The sequence below is a fragment of the Pimephales promelas genome, chromosome 3, assembly GCF_988280905.1.
Source record: "Pimephales promelas chromosome 3, fPimPro1.hap1.1, whole genome shotgun sequence".
Lineage (NCBI taxonomy): Eukaryota > Metazoa > Chordata > Actinopteri > Cypriniformes > Leuciscidae > Pimephales > Pimephales promelas.
This window is the reverse complement of record NC_142771.1, coordinates 8,318,795-8,344,264: the sequence shown is the minus strand read 5'-3', so window position 1 is coordinate 8,344,264 and position 25,470 is coordinate 8,318,795. Positions and strand designations below refer to the sequence as shown.

The window sequence follows — 25,470 nt, the reverse complement described above, 5'->3', positions numbered from 1 at the left end:
GCTGGGTTGTTTCAACCCAATTTTGGGTAAAATATGGACGAACCCAAACGTTGGGTTAAAAATGTAATTAAAAAAATTAACCCAATGGCTGGGTATGTCCATATTTTACCCAAAATTGGGTTGAAACAACCCAGCATTTTTTAGAGTGTAAGGTCAGTTTTAAAATTCATAAAGAATAGTGGTCTTAGGACTAGAATATAGTCATCTTTTAACATACTTCTAGACTGAAATCACTTCACACTCCAGCACAGGTGGTGGCGGTATGCACCATAAAGTTGGTATGCAACCCGCCAATAAATCCATAGAAGAAGAAGAAGAAGAAGAAGAAGACGCGTGCACGTGGACTACACTACCCACAATGGCCTATTGTAAACAGGAAGTGCGTCACGGAATTTCAAACCCTTAGAGCTCACACGGAATTATCAGTGTTTCGGAATAAAATAAATAATAGTGTTTTATTTATAAATATTTCTCTAAAACTGAAGTGCGGCTTTATGTGTCGGTTTTGGTCGCATATATTCACGATCTTTGACTGAGGAACTGATTCATCAACACTAAAGTTCGTCCAGAACACAGACAGGATTTATATTTCACACTTGAATCCTCAGATTCGATGCTAATCATCCAGACAGAACCAGAACCAGCGGCTGAAGTGGGTCTCCAGCGGGTCCAGGACAGGATTTGAAGTTTGGACGATGATCAGCTGATCTGGGTCTCAGCGCTCGTGCTTTTGTTGAGGCTGCGGTCACGGTTTCTATTGGTAACGGGCACGCGCACAGATTTCACCATAATAAACACTCCGTTTCTCCTTCTGGGAATCAGATATGGTAAATATCATCTCTATTGCGTATGTAAAACACAATTTACACGTAAAACTAAAAAGTAATAAATATAATATAATACTACAGTAGCCTACTGTAAAACTAAACAAACACGTGGTCTAGGGGTTACAGGTCTGGGCTCGAAACAGATTGAAGGGTCGATCGTTACCACTATTTTACTGTTACACAAGTTACATGTTGTTATTATAGTAATTACAACAATATTTATGCATAATTAATTACATGGAACTGAACTTAATCAGAATATAGTAAGTACACAGTTAACTATTATTACTCAGTAGGCTATTTATGAATAATTACACTTTAAAGACACCAAAATAAAGTGTAACCATTCAATCCACATAAGGTTTAATCTGTTAATTACTAAACCAGTAATAATTAAATAAGTTTTTAATCTGTAATGTGTCATTATTTTGGACATCTTGTAATTAAACATTTCTATTTAATGCTAAGGTATTTAAATATACAGTGTAGCTTATATAATATATTGTTCTAAAACAATTTATACAATCCTGGGCCATGTGATATTATTCTGAAGTTTTATACAGCACAATAATAAAATGATAGTGATGTATTAGTATAAAATGTATCTCATCTTCATCTTTTTCAGACGTCAAAGCAGAAGAAGGGTCTCAGAGGTGAGTTGAGTCAGCCGGTGTGTCTGTGTGTGTGTGTGTCTTATGTCTGATTGTTATGTGAGCTGTGGTGTTTCCTCGTCTCTCAGGCTCTATAGATGACGTGTTAGGAGATCTGCTGGGTGGTGATGATGATGAAGGTCCGGTGAAGGTGCGATCGCCAGCACTTGTGTCCAGCAGACCCTCGGCCGCCCTCACGTCACGCAGCGGGAAGAGGTGTGTGTGTGTGTGTGTGTGTGTGTGATGATGATGGATGATCATTATCTAGTATGAGTCTCAACAGTCTGAGAGATGAACTGAGACACATAGAGTCCGTCACCTGTGTAAACGTCACGTAAAGATGCTGTGTGTGTGTGTGTGTGTGTGTGTGTTCAGGTCGCTGCTGGACGACGATTTCTTCAGTAAACTGGCAGAAGAGGCTGAGAAAGATGAGGAGGTGAGACATAAAACACTTTAAAAACTAAACTTAAATGCTGTACAATTAAAAGAAACTAAGATAAAGCAGGCACACAATTAAGGTAACGTCCTTGATACATGTGGTTACTGTCGTAATAACTATAAATTAAGCATATTTACATGTGATTAACCCTAAATCAAAACTAAACTTAAGTCTATAGTAAGTGCATGTTGTTAATTAATATTACTAATTACTTAAGTACTTTATTCAAATAAAGTAACCCACATTTATTAGTGTAAAATTCACTATTAGACGTATTAATAAATACAATATAAAGAAATAATACATGCAGCTCATTTCTAGAAAAATCAGATGAAAGTCCAGATTAACTTACTTAGTGTTATTTAATTGATATATTATTATAGTGTTTATTAAAATGTTCGTTGGATTAGTTTTTGTTTGTGTATTTTCTATTTTCAAAAGTAACAATCGTTACAATATTGCGTTACTCCCTTAATTTTTCCTGGAAAGTTACGTGAAATTTTTTTTTTACGTTTTTTTGTTATTTTAGTACTTCAAGTTAAGCTAAACGAAAATGAGAAATGTTGCCTTGTAAAATAAAATAAAATACATTTGTTAAAAATATTTTACTTAATAGACAAGGAAAACATTTTTTATGTAAATAGAAAAAGTATTTTCTATTTTCATTTGAATGTTTTAGTGAGTTTTTTTGTGTGTTTTGGTCATTTTATTTCATTCATCTGTTTTTTATGTCTATATACTTTTATCATTTTTTATTTCCGTTTTAGTACTTTAAGTTAAACTAAACAAAAATTGAGAAATAATGCCTTGGAAACTGAAATAAAATAAGCTTGTTTAATTATTTCAGTTAAAGTTTTTTTATTTTCTTTCAAGTAACACACTGTTTTACACTGTAAAAATGAATACGACTGAATGTGTTAAATCTAATCAATAAAATTGAGGCAACAGATTACAATCAATATTATTAATTAAATTTAACAAATTAGTATTGAGTAATACTTAACCAAATTAATTACTTAAAAGTTAACCATTTAAAATGAGTAAAATTTACACATTTCTTTTAAGAAAAATATCGGAAAAACAGACTGACGTCAAAATTAAGAACTCTTTTTTTATTGCCATAATTGTGTTTTAGTTGGACTCTTGACTCTTAAATCATTAACTTCAGATGTAATTTGGCTGTTGTATGGGAGCTATCATTCACGAACTGAATCACTGAACTCATTCAGAGCTCAGTTCAGGTTTACTTAATTAATTATAGCAGGTTTTAGTTGTAGTTATTGGTAAACTCTATTCTATAAAGACTCTTGATCTCTTGTATTGGACGTGTTTGTGTCTCAGGTGTCTGATGTTTCTGAGGCCGACCCTGCCGCTCTGCTGGACAGCATGAAGGTAAGCCAAGCTGCTTTCTGATTGGCTGAAATATGAACTGTGACATCATCAAACGTGTGACATCACTCTAGGACATAGACGACATGGATGCGGATCTGTTCAGCTCAAAGAAGAAGCCGAGCTCAGCTCCGGTCCAGAGGAAAGAAGTGAAAGGAGGAGATAAGAGCAAATCCATGGGTATGTTTCCTCACAGTGAGATTTACACAAATGATGCGAGTGTGTTTAAAGTTTGATGTGTTTTTACAGAGGAAGCGGTGAAAAAGCCCAGTTCGGCTCCGGCCTCCACAGCGAGACCTTACAAGAAGTTCAGCTTTCTGGGTAAGAGCAGAACCCTCGACTGTCTGACCGTGTTATCATGCTTCATTCGGGGTTTGATTGTCTCCATTTGCTCCATTTTCCTGCTGCATGTGGTTCAGATGATGAAGGTGGGGGTGTTGATCCTCCTCTTCCTCCTCCTGATGATGAAGGTATCACAACAACGCTTTTACATGAACCTCCGTGAGATAGAGCACTGAGAACCCGTTCTTCACGTCTCACAGGTCACATGGACGGTTCGTTGGATGATTTACTGGACGATCTGGAAGGCAAGCAGAAGACGATGAAGAAAAGCGAGTCTTCCTCACCCGTCGCTCCTCAGAAAACTGAGAGGAAGAGGGACGAGCTGACGTTCGATGATGAGGATGATCTGATGGATGCCCTGGGCTTCAGAGAAACACACAAATCAAATGGAAATGGACCGGCGGTGAAGAAAGAGAGGTATGTCTGGAATCCTGTTGAATTCTGGGAGTTTTTCTTCCCTTTGGATGAAATCAATGAAAAATGCTGTTTTTCTCATCAAAATAGTACAATTCAAGACACAATCATAAACAACAACCCTGTTAGTATAGATTGAGCAAATAAACAACATATTTATACATTAATTATTAATATTAAATACTTTTCTTTTATATATAATCCAAGTAAACAGAAAACATTTCAGGTTCGTCCAATAATAAGTGTTGCTTTCTTCATTTTTTTTTTGTAAATTTCTAAATGTTTGGATTAACAGAAATGTATTTAATACTTATATTTATACTAAAACAACAACTTTTACTACTACTAATAATGTTTATATTATTATTATCACTATTAAGTACTTATCTGTTATATATAATCCAAAGAATCAGAAAATCAAACATTATTAGTATTTACATTGTATCATTATTTACATATTTTATTTATATATAATTTATTTTGGCACTTTCTATAACCAGTGCCGCTTTTTCTATTGCTTAAGTATTTTTTATTATATTATTTTAATTTATTTTAGTCTCTTTCAATAACCAATGCTGCTTTTTTGTAACCAGTACATTTTTATTGTTTATTTATTTATTTTTTTATTAATATTTATTCATTTTATATTTTATTTTATTGTCATTCTATAGCCAGTGTTTTTATTTATTTGTTATTTATTCATTTTATATTTTATTTTATAGTCATTCTATAGCCAGTGTTTATTTATTTATTATTTATTCATTTTATATTTTATTTTATGGTCATTCTATAGCCAGTTTTTTTTATTTATTTATTATTTATTCATTTTATATTTTATTTTATGGTCATTCTATAGCCAGTGTTTTTTTTTTATTATTTCTTATTTATTCATCTTTATATTTTATTTTATGGTCATTCTATAGCCAGTGTTTTTTTATACTTATTATTTATTCATTTTATATTTTATTTTATGGTCATTCTATAGCCAGTGTTTATTTATTTATTATTTATTCATTTTATATTTTATTTTACGGTCATTCTATAGCCAGTTTTTTTATTTATTTATTATTTATTCATTTTATATTTTATTTTATGGTCATTCTATAGCCAGTGTTTTTTTATACTTATTATTTATTCATTTTATATTTTATTTTATGGTCATTCTATAGCCAGTGTTTATTTATTTATTATTTATTCATTTTATATTTTATTTTATGGTCATTCTATAGCCAGTGTTTTTATTTATTTATTATTTATTCATTTTTATATTTTATTTTATGGTCATTCTATAGCCAGTGTTTTTTTATACTTATTATTTATTCATTTTATATTTTATTTTATGGTCATTCTATAGCCAGTGTTTTTTTTTAAATTTATTATTTATTTATTTTATATTTTATTTTATGGTCATGCTATAGCCAGTGTATTTTATTTATTATTTATTTATTTTATATTTTATTTTATGGTCATTCTATAGCCAGTGTTTTTTTTATTTATTATTTATTCATTTTATATTTTATTTTATGGTCATTCTATAGCCAGTGTTTTTATTTATTTATTATTTATTCATATTTTATGGTCATTCTATAGCCAGTGTTTTTTTTTTTTTTTATTTATTAATTTTTTTATTTTATTTTATGGTCATTCTATAGCCAGTGTTTTTTTAATATTTATTATTTATTCGTTTTATATTTTATTTTATTATCATTCTATAGCAGTGTTTTTTTTATTTATTATTTATTCATTTTTATATTTTATTTTATGGTCATTCTATAGCCAGTGTTTTTTTTTTATTATTTCTTATTTATTCATCTTTATATTTTATTTTATGGTCATTCTATAGCCAGTGTTTTTTTATTTTTTATTATTATTATTTATTCATTTTTATATTTTATTTTATGGTCATTCTATAGCCAGTGTTTTTTTATTATTTCTTATTTATTCATTTTTATATTTTATTTTATGGTCATTCTATAGCCAGTGTTTTTTTATTATTATTATTATTATTATTATTATTTATTCAGTTTTATATTTTATTTTATGGTCATTCTATAGCCAGTGTTTTTTATATTTATTATTTATTCATTTTTATATTTTATTTTATGGTCATTCTATATCCAGTGACATTTTTTCCTTATCCTTTATTATTTGCAATTGTTTATTATTTTATTATTATTTTTTACATTTTTTATTATTTAAATTGTTTTATTTTTGAATGACCAGTGATGCTTTTTGTTTCTTTCTTGCGTTGATTGTCTTGAATATGTGTGTATATATGTTCACTTTATAGTCAGTCAGTTTGAGTGCAAAACCATTAAAAATTAAATCAATCTTGAGATGGCATAATTTAATATATTAACATTTAAAGCCAATGTTTGTCTTATATAATCCTACAAAACACATGGCACCCCAAATGGTTTCGTGTTTAGATAAGTACACACTGCTCCTCCGTCTCTGCTTTTGTGACTGTGTGCACTGAGAAGTGTGTGTCCGTGATGTGTGTCTGTCCTCCTCAGCGATCCTCCTCCGAGAGCTCGCACCAAACTGGACGAGATCTTGGGCCGAGGGACGTCTCCTCATCTGCTGGAGAGACCCGTGACGGGAGAGAAGAGCTCGACGGGAAGAGGTCAGGATCTCAGATTACTGTGAAGGCCACGGATCACTCAAGACACCGTTAAGAGAGAATGATTCAATGACACACACAAATCACAGTCTTTCATCAGTGTTCTAGATCACATCACAGCTCAAACAGAGCAACATTCGGTTACACTTTATTTTAAGGTGTCATCGTCGCAGTGTAATTATACATATAGGTACAGAGTATTTTTAATTAACTACATGTACTTACTATAGGATTAGGGTTTGGTTGAGGGTTAGTTGCATGTAATTATGCATAATATACTGTTATTACTACAGTAAGTACATGTAACATGTGTTAATGTACATGTAACATGTAACAATATGTTACCAGGATACTGTAAAATAAAGTGTCCCATTGAATGCATGAACTCATTGATAGTGTACATGAATGCACTTCGAATCAAAGTGTCCGCCAAATGCATAAATGTGATCAATGAACGATAACCGCTGGTCCTGTTGTCTGCAGCGCCTCTGGTGGACGAGGAGGGCTTCACGTTCGGCTCATATCAGCCCACGATGGCTTCGACCCCAGAGGAACGTCAGTCCCGGAGACAGTCGGTCAGGTGAGTGCACACACACACACACACACACACAAATTGTGAAGATAGGTACTCTTAATTTCTGAGAAACTGATCAAAATGAAGGTAGTTTATGCTTAAGTTATTTTTCTGATCCCATTGGCAGAGGATTTTGCTTATAAATGTATCATGATTGGTTTATATATTTGTACTGCGACAAGACAAGACAAAAGACTGTGACTTTTTAGACACGAGGGCTGCTTGCACCAGCCAATAAAATCAAAAATTATCCAGAAACTAGATGTAATTTTTGATATTTGGGACCAAAAATTTAAGTGTTTTTTCTAGGGCTGTGCAAAAATTAATTGTGATTAATCGCATCCAAAATAAAAGTCTGTGTTTACATAATATATTTGTGTGTTTGCTGTATATAATTATTTTGTATATATAAATACCTATGCATGCATGTGTATATTTAAGAATTATTTGTGCTTAAATTCTGTATATATATATAAATACATAATCTATATTATATAAATATAAATATTTTATATATGAATAACACATTTTCTTAAATATATACATGCATGTGTGTGTATTTATATATACAAAATAATTATATACAGCACACACAAATATATTATGTAAACACAGACTTTTATTTTGGATGCGATTAATCGCAATTAATTTTTGCACAGCCCTAGTTTTTTCTTTAATTGCGCACCTTTTTACACACAATGTGAGAAATGTTGTCTGAACCCATCTTGGTTTGACTGTATATCAGTTTATCACTGTATTGATTGATTTTATTTGCATAAATCAGTTGTATTAAAGCTTAAAAGCTTGTGTTTGGTGTCAGATTCTCGACTGAAGACGTGAGCGCTCACTCGCCCGAACATAAACCCAAACCCTCGTCACGTGCCGTCCGGCCTCGATCGGACTGGCTCGGCCTGAAGCGGGAGGAGGAAGAGGAACAGACAAAGGAGGAACCCAAACAACCCAGACAACCTGTCCCAGAAGCCCCGAAGACTCCAGCGTCTCCATCATTACCGGCTGGAGAAGAGACGCCTGCACCCGCGTCTCCTAAACCCGACTCGAGAGACCAAGACCAGGACTGGCTCTCAGGAGCGCTGAGCCGCAGGAAAACACAGCCCGGCAGCCAATCAGAGGAAAGAGAGAGCAAACAGGAAGTGACGTCGGGTCCGGCTGAGGATATGGTTCTCAGGTGAGGGTTTGTGAATGAATGTCGTGTCGGATGGAGATGCAGAGGTTTGCTGTAATGTGTGACGTGTCCGCAGCTCTAAATCAAACGCCTCACGAAGACGAGCGGACGAGCCCCCCGTCACTAACACAGAGCACAGGTACAGCCACGCTAACACTGCTGAGGGCGTGCGACACTTCATGTGACACTAACTCTATGTGTGTGTGTTTTCCAGCAGAGAGTCCACTGGCATCTCTATCCAGCACAACACAAGCACAGAAACACAACATAAACCTGGTACAGTCAAACATTGCTCTCACTATAATACTCTTATCAACTGTACAGTCATGGAAGACTCAAAGTTTTGAAGAGTCATGAAAGTTTTAGTGAAAATAACTTCATAAATTACTTCTAGATCATGATTATCCAATCAAAAATTATTTTTAATTGGATTATGGGAATGTTTTCATTCATTTCAGCTGATTTTGATTTTTACGGTTAGTTTCTATTCCTGTTCAGTGAGAAATCCAATTACAAAAGTCTTCAAAAGTGAGGACTTTTAAAAATTAAAATCAATAAATAATATTTAAATTTAACCAGCAATTAATGTATTTAAATACTTATAATAATTAAAATGCATTATTAAATATTACCATGACATATTTGTATGTTCTGAAAACGAATATAGTGAAATAAATAAATAAAATAATAATAATAATATATAAATAATAAAATTATAAGAATATGTATTATGAGAATTAAATATTAACTTGATTCATAAATATTTTTTTAGGGCTGGGAAACGATTAATCGCGATTAATCGCATTCACAATAAAAGTTTGTGTTTACATAATATACGTGTGTGTAGTGTGCATAATTATTTTGTATATATAAATACACACATATGCATGTATATATTTAAGAAAAATGTGTTATTAATATATCAAATATTTATATTTATGTATAATATATATATTTTATATAAAATAATATATGTATATTGTATAATTAATTTTGTATAAATATATATAAAGTATATACATGCAAATATTTCTTAAATGTTTACATGCATGTGTGTGTATTTATATATACAAAATAATTATACACACCACACACACATATATTATGTAAACACAAACTTTTATTTTGAATGCGATTAATCGAGATTAATCGTTTCACAGCCCTAATTTTTTTATTACATTTCAGAAATCACATATATGAGAATTTACGGACCGTTTCTTAATTATCATGAAGATGCATGTTAATGACGAACATCTTATTGGTGCTGAAATGTGTGTATATGAATGTGTCGGATTACAGCGTCTGTTGTTCAAGTGTTTACACCAGCGGAGGACCTGCGTCCTGCTGTACCTGTGACACACACACACACACCTCTGGCTGCAGACAACCTACAGCAGCTGCTCTTACAGCAACAGGTCAAACACACACACACACACGTACAACACTAACACGCTCTGATGTGGGTTCATATTCAGCGGACTAATGTGTGTGTGTGTGTGTGTGTGTAGTTGGCTCAGTCTCATCTGTGGGGTTTGAGCGGCTCTCTGGACGTGAACACACACAGACACAGAACAGACACGGACCATCAGCACGCAGACGTGACAACACTGCAGAAACGCATCATTCAGCTGGAGGCACAGGTACACACACACACACACTAAAGTAAATTAAATTAAAGCAATAATCCACCAGCAGACGCTTTACTCTGACATGCTAAAACAGCAGTACCTGATTGGGAAATAAAAATGTAACTACTTAAGTCACAAAAACTGTTAAAATTAAATTAATTGACATCAGAGAACATGTGAATGTGAAGTTAAATTAAATTATATTAGCAAAATAAGGTGAAATTAATTCTGAATGCAGCTGGTGTGTGTTACAAGTGTGTTTGTGTCAGCTATTTTAACGTGGTTTGTCCGATCAGAATGCAAAACAGTGTGAAAAAATATATGTGTGTGTGTGTGTGTGTTCAGGTGAGGAGCTCACAGCTAGAGAGAGATCAGAATCAGATGCTGTTAGAAAGTGTCCAGCAGAGGCACAAACAAGACACTGAGATCATGGAGAACATGCACAGGTAACACACACACTCAATCTCAGATACACACAGACACTCATTCACACTCTCATTCACTCTCTCACACTCGCACTCTCTCACTCAAACTCACACACAAGCACAAGCAGACACACACACTACCACTCTCACTCACTCAAACTCAAACTCACTCTCTCTCTCGCTCACTCTCTCACTCTCTCTCTCACTCAATTTCAATATAGCTTTATTAGCATGACTGTGTAACACAATGTTGCCAAAGCATCAACATATTATATATAAATAATAGAACAAACACACAGAACATATATGTATAGATCATGTCATATAGATCATGTCACATGTAGCATGGTCAATAAATAAACACAGTATATATTAATAAATGAATCAATACAATTAGCTGTCTCTGGCGCTGTGAATAGCTAACACATATTTAGCCGCTAGTGCAGCTGTATTATCATCTTCTCCGAGTAACAAGAACATTTTCTCAGTGTCACTCAGACCAGAGAATGATGGGATCAAGGATTCAAATTTGGGCAGAAAAGTTTCTCTAATATTGGTATTATATATTATATACACTCACTCACTCACTCACTCACTCACTCACTCACTCACTCACTCACTCACTCTCTCACTCTCTCACTCACTCACTCACTCACTCGCTCCACTCACTCACTCACTCACTCACTCACTCTCTCACTCTCTCACTCACTCACTCACTCACTCACTCACTCACTCACTCACTCACTCACTCACTCACTCTCTCACTCACTCACTCACTCACTCACTCACTCACTCACTCACTCTCTCACTCACTCACTCACTCACTCACACTCTCACTCACTCACACTCTCTCATTTAAACTCACACTCTCTCACTCACTCACTCACTCACTCTCTCACTCACTCACTCTCTCACTCACTCACTCACTCACTCACTCACTCACTCACTCACTCACACTCTCACTCACTCACACTCTCTCATTTAAACTCACACTCTCTCACTCACTCACTCACTCTCTCACTCACTCACTCACTCACTCACTCACACTCTCACTCACTCACACTCTCTCATTTAAACTCACACTCTCTCACTCACTCACTCTCTCACTCACTCACTCACTCACTCTCTCACTCACTCACTCACTCACTCACTCACTCTCTCACTCACTCACTCACTCACTCACTCACTCACTCTCTCACTCACTCACTCACTCACTCACTCACTCACTCTCTCACTCACTCACTCACTCACTCACTCACTCACTCACTCTCTCACTCACTCACTCACTCACTCACTCACTCACTCACTCACTCTCTCACTCACTCACTCACTCACTCACTCACTCTCTCACTCACTCACTCACTCACTCACTCACTCACTCACTCACACTCTCTCATTTAAACTCACACTCTCTCTCTCGCACCCAAACTCTCTCACTCACTCACTCATTCACTCAAACTCTCACTCTCACTCACACTCTCTCACTCTCACACACTGAACTCATGGAGGACATGCACACACACTCAAACTGTGTTAAAAGAGCCATTCTTTACACGCATGTGTTCTGGTGTCAGAGCGCGTGTGAAGCTGCTAGAGGAATCGTCTGCTCAGCGAGAGTCCCGCTTGCGTCAGGAGAACGAGGATCTGGCGGAGAGACTGGCGGCCGTCACACGTGTGGCGGAGCAGGAGCGAGTCGAGATTCAGAACCAGCTCCAGCGCAGACTCACACAGAGCCAACAGGACCGAGACCGAGAGGTGGAGAGACTCCGAGACCTGCAGAGGTGACACGCACACACACACACACACACACACACACACACACTCACACACACTCACACAGAGCCAACAGGACCGAGACCGAGAGGTGGAGAGACTCCGAGACCTGCAGAGGTGACACACACACACACACACACACTCGCAGTGTTGGGGGTAACTCATTACAAGTAACTTGAGTTATGTAATCAGATTACTTTTTCAAGTAACTAGTAAAGTAATGCACTACTGTTAGAGTTTACAACATCATATCGGAGTTACATTTTCAAAAAAGTAACGCAAGTTACTTATTTTTCTTATTTACTGACTGACAGCTGTCCTGTCCTCATCGAAGTGCAGAGGCGCTGTGTGTAAACATGATGGTTATTGTAGTTCTAGGCAAAATGAATAAAATCAGTAAAATGCAGGATCCGAATTAGAGCCAGACCGATATATATCAGTAAGCCGATATTATCGGCCGATATTAGGCATTTTCCAAACTATCGGTATCGGCAGTTATAATGACCGATAAATGAATATTTCAAAAATAAAATAAAAACGGACGAAACACGCTTCAACCATGTCATGAGTGTTGGAGTTGTATAGTTTGTCCACCAGAGGGCACTCTACACCGTCCCTGCTAACCACAAAGCTAGCTAATGCCACTATCAGTGGAAGACCACTAACGTTAACATTAATGAGCTTTGGTTCCTCTGTTCTGTTGCGAAAATAAAAGAAACAAGTTTCTTTTTAAAATGCATTTTCATATTATTTTAGTTAAAACTCATACATAACTACAAATAACTAATGTCAGGGAAATCTGTTAATGTTTTGTTGGGCGTTTCTGAAAAAAACAACAAATATATCGGCCGATATATCGGATTTTAAAACCAACAATTATTTGTATCGGTATCGGCCTTCAAAATCCTTTATCGGTCGGCTCTAATCCGAATACTGTCATGCAAACCTCCAATAACGAAGTCAGTTCATGGTCACATGACCTGCAGATAAACATAAATCTCATCGTTTCTTTAGTAAACATTTTATTGTGAATGTTTAATTACTCTTTTCATTTTCATTTAATTATTAGCTTTTCATGAAAAGAATAAAATAATAACTTTTGCTCAAACGTATAAGCCCTTTAAAAGTTGATGGTGGTAACAGGAATAAACGGGCGAACCCACCCGAGTGTAAAACGAGCTGGTTTGTTTGACGTGTGTGTGACAGGAAGTCCATCCTGGAGATGAAGAGAGATCACGAAGAGCAGATCCAGCACCTGAAGAAGCTGAAGGACGAGGAGATCGACGCCGTGACCAGCGCCACGTCCCAGACCAGGTGAAGCCCGCCAGCGATCACACACACAGAGCAATCTCTCGCCCGCCCGCTCTCATCATGTGTGTGTGTGTGTGTGCAGGTCTCTGACGGCCGTCATCGAGCAGATGGAGCTGTTCTCCCGCAGGCTGGGCGACCTGTCGTCTCGTGTGGAGAGTTCACATGAGCACACGGCTCAGGGGCTCGAGCTCGGAGCCAGACAGAGAGACCAGCAGCTCAGAGGTGCATCTCTACACACACATGCACATCTGCTCATAGTTCGGCTCGGTTTACACCTGGTGTTAAGATGCGTTTTAGTCGATCGGATCGGCGCCTGATGTTTTATTCCATCTCTTGTCCACTTTCAAACACTTCTGTCCTGCTTTCTTCAATGGGAGGGTGTGTGTGTGTGTATGTATGGGTTTGCAGATCTAATGGACAAAATAAACTCACATATGAACACACCGGAGACGACGGAAACATACGGAGAACATCAGCTTTAGTTTCTGCTCTGACAGACAGTCGAACACTGAGTGTGTGTGTTATTAATCAGGAATGGAGAGAGAACATTGTGCTTTGTACATTTTTCATCTTCAAACCAAGCCTGAGTCTTCAGCCGATAGTTTAAATCCCATCTAGCTAGTGGACTTCTCATAATGTTCACTCGTTAGGTCAGATGGTCTTCTGTGGCTGTTTGAACACATTCAATCACATGAGCGTTTACACAACGGAAGCAATTCGGTTAAAGGGATATTCCACTTTTTTGGAACTAGGCTCATTTTACCACTCCCCCAGAGTTAAACAGTTGAGTTTTACCGTTTTCGAATCCATTCAGTCAATTTTTTTAGTAGGAAAAAAATATACTATGGAAGTCAATGAGACCAGAAACCGTCTGGTTACTGATATTCTTCAAAATATCAACAAATCGGCTGAATACATAAAAAAATGGTAAAACCCAACTGTTTAACTCTGTGCGAGTGGTAAAATGAGCCTATTTCCAAAAATAGTGGAGTATCCCTTTAAATGTGTTTTCGACTACTTATAGAAGTGGGCAAAAATGGACAAGCTCAAACCGGTTTTGACCCCTTTTACACCTGTATTTATTGTCGTCCACCTGTGATCCCATCGACCAAATCTTAATACCAGTAAATGGAGCATTTGAAGATTTTAGAAGAGCATGAGGAACTAGGCGTGCAATTAAAATGCATCAAATTATTTGTTTTTCCTTGAACTATGGAAGTTTTCTTTCGCCATAGTAGAATAAAAAATAAAAACGGTAACTATGACTTTTTTACTCACAGTTCTGAGAATAAAGTAAGATTTGTGAGATATAAGCTCACAACTGCACAAAAAGTCAGAATTATGAGACAAAATTATGCAATTACCCTGTTTTTTTTAAAATTCCTTGGCGTAAACTGTTTTTTTAAACTGTTTGCTGTTTTTATTTTTTATTTATTCTCCCTTGTTACTGTATTTTATTTTATTTTTAAAAGCCTCCCGTGGACAGGTGTTGAAATTTAGCATGTATGCTATAATCACTAAAAACAAATGCATATGGTTCGTCCAATGTAATTGTATGTCCATGTCAAATAAAGATATAAATAAATAAACAAGGGATAGGAGACAAAATTATTTTATTAGAATCCAAAAATTATAAATATGTGTCTAAGCAGAGAATTAAATGCCAGATACAGTTTATTTTGTAACCAATAATAACCAAAAAAAAAAAAGATGTGTTCTTCATAATGCTGGACTTTTAGTTACAGTATAAACGAGCCCGAAACACACCGGGACTCTTATTTTGAAATGTCTGTTCTCATTCAAACATATGAGGGAGATAAAACATGCACAATTTCAACCATCTACAACACATTTCAGTATATAAAATGATAAATATGATATATATCTTCACACCATGAAGAAAACAATCATAAATCAATCAATAAGCAATCTATGAGCATTAAATCTGCAGTATTCGATGATTGTAAGCCACACAACAGTGTCATGTGTTCTCTTTGAATGCAATGTAATAGTCATATTAAACCATATTATAATTCCTGTTTTGCAAACTCAAATTTAAGACCTCTTAATATGATCATAAAGACTTTTGTTATAGCATTTTAAATATTTTTTTAGCATTTTAAATATTTTTTAAATATTATTTACCTTAAATATGAAAAGAAAAAATGAATTTAAGACGTTTTAAAAAGACCTGTGAGGCTAATTCATATTCGCATGTGCATTCCTGAACACCTTCTACAGTTCACACACATCTATTTTCAGTGGTAACTCATAAATATGAGTGAAATTAAGGAGCTGATGTGAATGTGTGTTTGTGGCTCTCAGTGCTGCAGGAGCGTTTGAGTCAGCAGCAGTGCGAGATGAGCGAAGAGAGGTCACGGCTCAAAGAGGTCATCGCCAAGATGGACACACAGCTGGGCGAGCAGCAGAGACAGCTGGAGAAGGTGGAGAAACACAACACACACTCAGTTACATGCTGTGAACATGAATGAAACATCAGTCAGACCGTTTAACAGTCGCTTTTACACCGTCGGGCTGAGCAATGTAAACACAAGTTAAGAATACAATTAAAAGAAATATTCTAGACGGCATCAGTGTCGACCCACATCTGGGACATGTGGACTCCAAGATATGTTTTAAGTGAACATAAACGGTTGAGAAAGAAAACACTAATGGATATGTGCGTCAGCTCTTAAAGTGACAGCAGCCTAATATTCTTGGGCTGGATCTGGGCCGACACTGTTGCCATCCTCCATAACACTTCGTTATTTACATCTCACACCATCAGTAAACTCGTGCTTAATTCGAGAGCTCTGTTATCAGCCCCACAATTTAAAATACATCCGTAACCGTCTGGATCGGCTCAGACTAGAGCGGTCGAGCAACAGGAACGGGAAAATCTTCTCATGGTGTTACGCTGGTTTGTGTGTTCAGGAGCGCTGGCGTGTGACGTCAGAACAGGCCAAAGCAGAATCCTCTCTGAGAGGACTGGAGGAGGAGAGACGGACCATGATGCAACACTTCAGCATGGAGAGAGAGGAGCTGGAGAGGGCAAAGGTCAGGCACAAAATGACATCATATCATTCATTAAATATGAAGAAAATGATAAATTCCAGTGATTTTTTTTCGCAATACAAAAATGCAACAGTATCTATCGTGGATAGTGACACAATATACATTGTGTATTGTGTATAGTCCAACCAAAATAAAAATGTACTGTATGTGTGTATTGTATAATAATATTTTGTTGTGAATCGTGACACGAGGGTATCGTTACTCTCTCTCTCTCTCTCTCTCTCTCTCTCTCAGAGCGCTCTGCTGGAGGAGCAGCAGTCCGTCATGACACACTGCGCTGAAGAGCGGCGGAAACTGGCGGCCGAGTGGAGCCGCTTCCACACGCAGGAGAAGCTTCGACAGGAGCGGGTCGAGAGAGAGGCCAGCCGCCTCATGGAGAGAGACGCGAACAGAGAGGGATCCATCCTCAGCATGGCACAGGTGTGTGTGTGTGTGTGAACCTTCACACACTATATCAGCAGATCACAGCACAGGGCAACAACTCAGCGTGCATTCATTCATACTTTACAGCTAATATTAACCCTCTGATGGTCTTCCTTTATGAGTCACGTCCTGGGACTTCCAGCCCGGTCAAAAGTGACTGGAGGCCTAAAAATGAAACTTTCTCCATCCCAGTAAAACCAATGCAATTTATTTTTGTTCTATAATATTTATTCTTTTTAACTTAGTATTTTGAGACAATTTGATTGAATTTATTAATATTTATGCAATATTTATGGTCTATTTTTTCAATGGAAATATATATATATATATAATAAAAAAAATTTATTCAGTATTTTTGTTTAATATAGAGTCTAGGCTTTCAGAAAATTTTTTTTTAAAAGAAAATTAGCACCATCTGGTTACAGTATAGAGAAAGCGTAGAGTCATGGTGTAACCACTAGATGGCATGTACAGCTCTCTATGGAGAAGCATGTGAATTTCCCAGCTGTTTATGAACACTTTTTTTTTTTTGGTAGATTTGAATATATAGTTGAAACAATCTCAAAATGATTTCTTATTAAAAAAATTGTAAAAAAAAATAAATAAATAAAAAATTGTGAATTTTTGTGTTTTTGTCAATTTCCCATTCATTTCCTATGGGGGTCATTTTTGACCATTAGTCACAAAATCATGACTAATTTTTTTACGACCACTTAGCACGCTCGGATCATGAACTCAAATTTTTTTTGTGTCCACATACCAAATGCCATAAATGTCACCAAGTTTCGTAACATTCCGATGAAGCTGTGATTTGTAGAAATTCAGAGAATTTTAGTTTTTTGTAAATTTCCCATTCATTTCCTATGGGTCGGTCATTTCTGACCGAAGAGTGTGACTATTTTTTTTTACGACCACTTAGCATGCTCGGATCATGACCTCAATTTTTTTTTTGTATTCACATACCAAATGCCAAAAAAGTCACCAAGTATCATCATAACCTTCCGATGAAGCTGTGATTTTTAGAAATTCAAAACAGAAAATGATTCGGTCAGAAGTGACAGAGGACCATCAGAGGGTTAAAGCAATAGTTCACTTCAGAATGAAATGTTACTCTACATAAGAAACTAAATCTGCCAGTAGGTGGCGATAACTGACTAAATAAACGGCTGATTCATTCAGGAATTGAGTAAATGGCTCTCTTTACGAGTGAGTCGTTGAATCATTGGTTCACCCGATTGATTCATTCACAGATTCATTCAGAAATGAAACACTGCTGTGTGTTGCTCGGAAAAGTCGTTCTGTTCTGGCTTTATAGGTAAAGACAATATTGTGTATAAAAAATTATACAAAATATTAATTTGTAATGAAATTGTGAAGATGTAAACTAATCTGACTGGCAAAAACAGCAAGTCTTTTCATTCTCAATCAGACTATTCTACGTTTTAATGCCTCTGACTTAAAGTGAACAAGTTTTACTCAGGGTTGTTTGAGGCGAGACGGAGCAGTCAATCCCGGGTTTTCCTCTGTGTTACCCAGGAGCAGGCGGATCTGAAGCTGCGCGCCGGAGAGCTGAAGCAGAAGGAGGAATCGCTGCAGAGAGAGAGAGACGGTCTGGAGACGCTGAGGCAGGAGCTGGACGGAGAGAAGGAGAAGCTGAGCGCCACGGCCCTGCGGCTCAAGACACGGGCTCAGGAAGTGGAGGCGTTCAGCAAGGTGAGGCCTGAAGCGCCGCGGTCAGAGTGTGAGTGACACACCTGATCATGTGACTGACGCGTCCACTCTGGTGTGTTTGCAGCTGGCGTCCGAGCGCTTCGAGGAGGGAGAGCGAGCGCTGAGAGAGGCCAGACAGGTGGAGGACGAACATCAGGCCAGACTGCGCAGCATTCATGCCCAGCTGGAGCGCCTCCGACAGCAGGAGCACAGCTTACAGCAGGTCTCCAAATACATATACATAGATTATATAGTTTTATATTGATATTTAGAATTATAAATTAAAAAAATACTTTATTTCGATATATATTTCATAATTTTAATATATATATATTAGGGCTGTCAGTTTAACGCGTTATTAACGGCGTTAACGCAAACCCATTTTAACGGCGTTAATTTTTTTATCGCGCGATTAACGGCCTTTTTGTCCTTGCAAACTTTGTAGTTTTTTCACATGCTTTTGCAACAGGACGCGGCTTGCGTCATGATCCATTTGGGCGTCTCGCGCTCATCATCCACTCAAAGCCGGCTCACAAGCCCAAACGTGTGTTTGCGGCGTGCCTGTTGTTTTGTTTACGGTAGATCCGCTTGCGCTTTGGTCAAAGAAGCAACAAAACGTCCTCGCGCGGCGCAAGCCATTGAAATGAAAGGGTTTCAGAGCGCAGCGCGAGGACGTTTTGTGCCGCACACACTCATTTTGGCTTGCGATCCGGCCGAATAGTAACGTTACTTTTGAGTGGATGACGAGCGCGAGACGCCGAAATGGATGCCCTAAAATTCTGAATGGAAAGTTTACTTTTAAAAAGTTGCCATATTGTCCCATCGACAAGACCAAGTGATCTGTGTGTTTTGTCGTTGTGAACTGAGCGGTCATCATCGCAGCACGTCCAGTCTGAAACACCACTTGATGATGGCCAAGCAAACACACACACACACACACAGATGATGCGAATTCTCCACCCCCTCGTCAATATCAGGACCGTCAGTATTTCTTTCACCCTTTTATTGATAGACAGTGTTACATAGTGTGAGAGATTATTTATAGGCTATATGTTAGTGTGAAATTGAACACTATTCCAATGTTATTTTCAATAATAATTTTTCCACTTTTCCATGTTGATAAGATCATTAAAATGAGAAAAAAATATTGTAACAAAAAGAAATCAAGAGACATTTAGAATAGATAAAAATGTGTGATTAATCGCGAGTTAACTATGACATTAATGCGATTAATCGCGATTAAATATTTTAATCGTTTGACAGCACTAATATATATATATATTAAAATTATGAAATATATATCGAAATATATATATATACACTAACGGTCAAAAGTTTTAGATCGGTAAGATTTTTTATGTTTTTAAAAGAAGTCTCTTCTGCTCACCAAGGTTGCAATTATTTGATAAAAAAAAAAAAACAGTAATATTGTGAAATATTATTACAATTTAAAAGAGCGGTTTTCTATGTGAATATATAGTGAAGTGTAATTTATTCCTGTGATCAAATCTGTATTTTCAGCATCATTACTCCAGTCTTCAGTGTCACATTATCCTACAGAAATCATTATAATATGTTGCTCAGGAAATATTTATGATTATTATCCATGTTGAAAACAGTTTTTTAGATTTTAATTTCAGGATTCTTTGATGAATAGAAGAATCTTGATCTGAAATGGAAAGCTTTTGCAACATTAATTACTACCATTCAAAAGTTTGGGGTCAGTAAGAATTTATTTTTTATTTTTGGGGGAAAGAAATTAGAAAATACTTTTATTCATCAAGGATGAGTTAAATTGATCAAAAGTTTCAGTAAAGACATTTATAATGTTTGAACGTTCTATTCATCATAGAATTTTGGGGGGGGGAAATGGTGCACGACCATTAAAATGTAATTTATATTACATAATTTATGTTTTTTGAGCATAAAATCAGCATATTAGAATGATTTCTGAAGGATCATGTGACACTGAAAACTGATGTGTAATCAGCAACAGTAATGATGTTGAAAATTCAGCTTTCAAATTACATTTTAAAATATATTAAAATAGAAAACAGTCATTTTAAATTGTCATAATATTTCACAATATTACTGTTTGTCATTTTTTTTTCCATCAAATAAAGCAGCCTTGGTGAGCAGAAGAGACTTCATTTAAAAACATAAAAAATCTTACTGATCTAAAACTTTTGACTGGTAGTATATATATGAAGAGTTCAGATGCAAAAGTCTCTAAGTGCCATTTGAAATTTTCTTCTAGAATGATCATTTTTATCAAGCTTGTATATTTAAGTTCAGTGATTTCACTTTAATGGCAATGATAATTACCTATTAATTGTTATTTAAGTGAAATTACTGAACTTAAATATACAAGCTTGATAAAAAAAACATCATTAAAGAAGAAAATTTCAAATGGCATTTAGAGGCTTTTGCATCTGAACTCTTCATATATTCATATTTTTTAATAAATATGTAAAATATATGTGTATATTTGTGTCAATAATTATTTTATAAATCTAAAATAAATGGCGGTTGCCTTTTAAAGTTGTTCTCTACTCCACAAGCTATTAGCAAAACACTGCATTGAAGAGGTTTAAGGATGAGCACGATGTTTTTAAAGAATTATATCTTTATCAGACCAATATTTAAATAGCACAATATCAGGTAATAGTGTTAAATTGAACAGATATATTTACATTAACCACTAATAACACTATAAAAATAGCCTAAACACTGATGAACAGCAGCTTTGAACAACATTCTTCACTATAATAAAAGCATCATGTCATACTGCGACTCGAATCAATGAATCGTTTTAACAATGTTATTTGATTCAAATACACGATTCACTGGGGATATTTAGCAGCATGTTTGACTGAAACCATGGGTTTGGTCACTCTACACCACTATTTGATGGAAATGTAGCTTGTTACGGTAAATGATGTTACAAACTACTCACTAATGTAGTCATGTAATTACGTAACTCTGATCATGTGACCTCTCAGGAGCGCTTGAGGATGACGGATCATCACAGAGACATGGAGCGACTGAGACACACTCTTCCAGTCAATCAAGTGACGTCAGCTCCTCTCATCGCAGGTAATGTCTCTGTTCACATCCTCACTGAAGGCGTTCAGCGTCTCAGACAGTGAGTCACGTGTGTGTGTGTTAGATTTCTCTCCAGCGCTGGCCAGCACACACCTGAACGCCGCTGTCGACCCGTTGCCCGCCGAACTACACGCCCGCCTCGCCCTCATCAAACACACCGCAGAGAAGGTACGACAACACCCTCTTCACAGATGATAACGTCACAATATACACTTAAAGGTGCAGTGTGTAATATTTAGCAGCATCTAGTGGTGAGGTTGCGAATTGCACCCAACAGAAGTCGACAGGAAGTGATGTCGTCGTCTGAGACAGCAGAGAGTAGCCAGTTAAGCAATGAGGTTTCTTTACAAAGATTGATAAGGAAATTATATTTACTATTATTATAGTAATATATATTTATATTATTCAGTAAAGCGGTTCATTATGTAAGGTCATACACCATTGAAACAGTTATTTATATGAAATTGCATTTCTGTACATGTACAGTTCCTGAACATGATGCATGATGGGATGCGCTTATCCTCGATATTCGAGAAAATGCAATTTGGCATTTTTAAGACATGGGACAGTCTTGCGCACTTACTTCCTGTCACATACACACACACACTCAACTAAGGGTATCTGATCATGCCCATCATTTCTGTGGCCATGAGTGATTATAACTGACCCTTACCCATAATCCTTATCGTGACGGTTCTATTAGGGTGGAAATAGGGCTATTTCATGGCATATGTGGATGAATTATTTAATTTGCCAAATTGTGCAGTATACAAATTCACATGCATGAAATACTGTGTCGCATTAACCAGATTGTGTAAACGGGTATTACATTACAAATACGATTTAATGACATGAAATCAAAAAAGCTAATTAAAGTGAACCAAAATGGCATATTAATAATCATCTGCTATTGCAATAAATGGACAGATGTGCAACGGTCCATCTGGAGACCCACAAAACTTGTGTCGGTCTAATACTTGAGAAACATTTATATGATTGTAAATGCAGTTATGAGGTGATCTAAATCAAATGACACATTAAAAAGTAATTGCAGAGAGCTGCACTAATCATTAAAACACCAGTACAATCATTTCACTTCAGCATTGAGTTGACATTATTAGGGCTGTATTCAACCAAAGAAATCCTTAGTCGACCAAAGTCGAGTCCTGCGCAACGATTAGTCGACTAAAAAAAAACAAACAACAAAAAAAACAAAAACGTGATGTTTTGATTAAACATTTTTTAAACAATTGTCATTGAGCATTTATAAAACAACAACAAAAAAACATCACAAATAAATAAAACTATAATAATAATACAATTCTTTGAAAATGAAGTGACTTTTTAACTGCAAAAAGTGAAGAGCTCTGTCCTCGGTCTATAGTAACAGTCACAATCGCGCACCTGACCACACCACACGCTGCAAAAAATATCTGCCACTGTGCCACACAATGAAAAATCCCAACAAAAGCTCTCGTTTATACAGGCTTCATATTTTTCTTTACTTTCAAAGCTATGGGTTAACTTTAGTCCTGATGATCAAGGCGTTTTAAAGGATTAGTTCACTTTTGAAAAAACTTTTGCTGATAATTTACTCACCCCCATGTCATCCAAGATGTACATGTCTTTCTTTCCTCAGTCGAAAAGAAATTAAGGTTTTTGATGAAAACATTCCAGGATTTTTCTCCTTATAATGGACTTCAATGGGAACCGGATGGTTCAAGGTCCAAACGATAGTGTTAATAACAGTTTCAGATGCAGCTTCAAATGTCTTTAAACGACACCAGACGATGAATACGGGTCTTATCATGCGAAACGATCGGTTATTTCAAAACTTATTCCAAAAATGTAACTTTTCTAAGGACAAATGCTAGCCTTGCTATATTCTCTGAGGCGCGTTTGCAACGTCACGTATTACGTTCAAAAGGTCACGGGCGACGTAGCCGGAAGTACAGAATCAAAATCGTCCGACATCGTTGTTTTTCCTTTTAATTGCTTTTTTTGTAAACGGTGTTTGAGTTAGTTTGCACGTTCAACCTATGCGTTCAACTTGTAAACACTGACTCTGTACTTTCGGCTACGTCGCCCGTGACCTTTTGAACGTAATTACGTAATACGTGACGTTGCAAACGCGCCTCACAGAATGGAGAAAGGCTAGCATTTGTCCTTAGAAAAGTTACATTTTTGGAATAAGTTTTGAAATAACCGATCGTTTCGCATGATAAGACCCTTATTCATTGTCTGGTGTCGTTTAAAGACATTTGAAGCTGCATCTGAAACTGTTATTAACTGTCTTTTCGAGCTTGGACCGTCTGGTTCCCATTGAAGTCCATTATATGGAGAAAAATCCTGGAATGTTTTCATCAAAAACCTAAATTTCTTTTCGACTAAGGAAAGAAAGACGTGGACATCTTGGATGACATGGGGGTGAGTAAATTATCAGCAAAAGTTTTTTCAAAAGTGAACTAATCCTTTAAACAACACACAAAAAACCCAAATAACTTAAAAACAATCCTAATAATAGGCTGTAGGACCGCGTATAGGTTTAGTTGCATTATTTAGGCTATTTTCAAATGCGTCAAGTGTACAAATAAAAACGAAAACACAATCTATTGAGTCAGCATGATATAGCCGTTAAAAGGCTGCTCACGTCTTTTGCGTGCTCAAGTTCGATTTCAAATATAGACGCGCGACTTGCGCGCTCATAATGGAGCAACGCGATCACCTCCCTCCACAGTCTTGTCGTCTTTGTTTTAAAATGCAGCCAGACAAAAGATTTAGATTTCCTGAACATTTTGTCGACTAAAGCCAAAACAAGCAGCGTTCTAACTGAATGAATACAGCATCCCTTACCGAGCGCGAGCAGCAGCGCAGCCAGCCACAGGTGCGGTTCCCGAGTGTATTATGTGTGTGCGCTAAACTGTGGCGCAGTTACAAAAATAGCCTAAATTAAAGCATTTTAAAGTTGGGGACAAAACATAGGCTAATTATATTTAGAATACAGTAATAAATAACCGCTTATAAATATCAAGGAGTAAATCATTGAAAAATTCTTTCTATTGGTAAAAAAAAAAAAAAAATGCAACTGGTCGACCAATAAGAATGTCAGTCGACTATGGCGGCATCGACCGATTAGTCGACTAAACGACTAAAGTTGACAGCCCTAGACATTATCACCCTAAATGGACAACATAACACACACACACACTAAGTGTTTCTACTCATTCCTCTAACAGGACAGAGACTTCCTGCAGGAGGAGCAATACTTCCTGGACACTCTGAAGAAAACATCATTCAACACATGACAGGAGGCATTCATATCTTTCTACAATGTTTATTCTCATCAAATAAAGCAGGTTTCAGATATTCTCATGGTCTGATGTCACTCCCCAACACACACTGTGGGGCATTTCAGCAAATTAACTGACTTTTCTCCCTCCACCTGCCCTTATGAGACCCTCCATCACACACCTGTGAGATCAAAGACTGATATCGCGGGATTCACGCTTGTGCACAATGTTGCTTATAAACTGGATCTTTTTTTACAGTCTCTGACTGGATGCAATTTAAGTTTTGGTG

The 25,470-nt window shown here is 36.4% G+C and overlaps 1 protein-coding gene across 2 annotated transcripts; it reads left to right on the top strand.

Annotated features, from left to right (window-relative positions):
• Positions 1–356: 356 nt before the first annotated feature.
• Positions 357–25,257, top strand: fbf1 (Fas binding factor 1). Of its 2 annotated transcripts, XM_089129297.1 has the most exons (28): positions 357–827; positions 1,453–1,480; positions 1,567–1,693; positions 1,853–1,913; positions 3,258–3,308; positions 3,380–3,485; positions 3,555–3,626; positions 3,725–3,775; positions 3,848–4,064; positions 6,578–6,687; positions 7,168–7,264; positions 8,079–8,444; positions 8,518–8,580; positions 8,656–8,717; positions 9,741–9,856; positions 9,950–10,081; positions 10,415–10,515; positions 12,069–12,275; positions 13,474–13,581; positions 13,661–13,800; positions 15,904–16,022; positions 16,513–16,635; positions 16,888–17,073; positions 18,613–18,789; positions 18,872–19,009; positions 21,789–21,882; positions 21,956–22,059; positions 25,128–25,257. In XM_089129297.1, the coding sequence occupies exons 1-28, from the start codon at positions 825–827 to the stop codon at positions 25,194–25,196; spliced, it is 3,228 nt and encodes a 1,075-aa protein (XP_088985423.1). In that variant the 5' UTR covers positions 357–824; the 3' UTR covers positions 25,197–25,257. The 2 variants fall into 2 exon arrangements, with proteins under 2 accessions (XP_088985423.1, XP_088985424.1); XM_089129298.1 differs by lacking the exon at positions 3,725–3,775.
• The last annotated feature ends 213 nt before the right edge of the window (positions 25,258–25,470 follow it).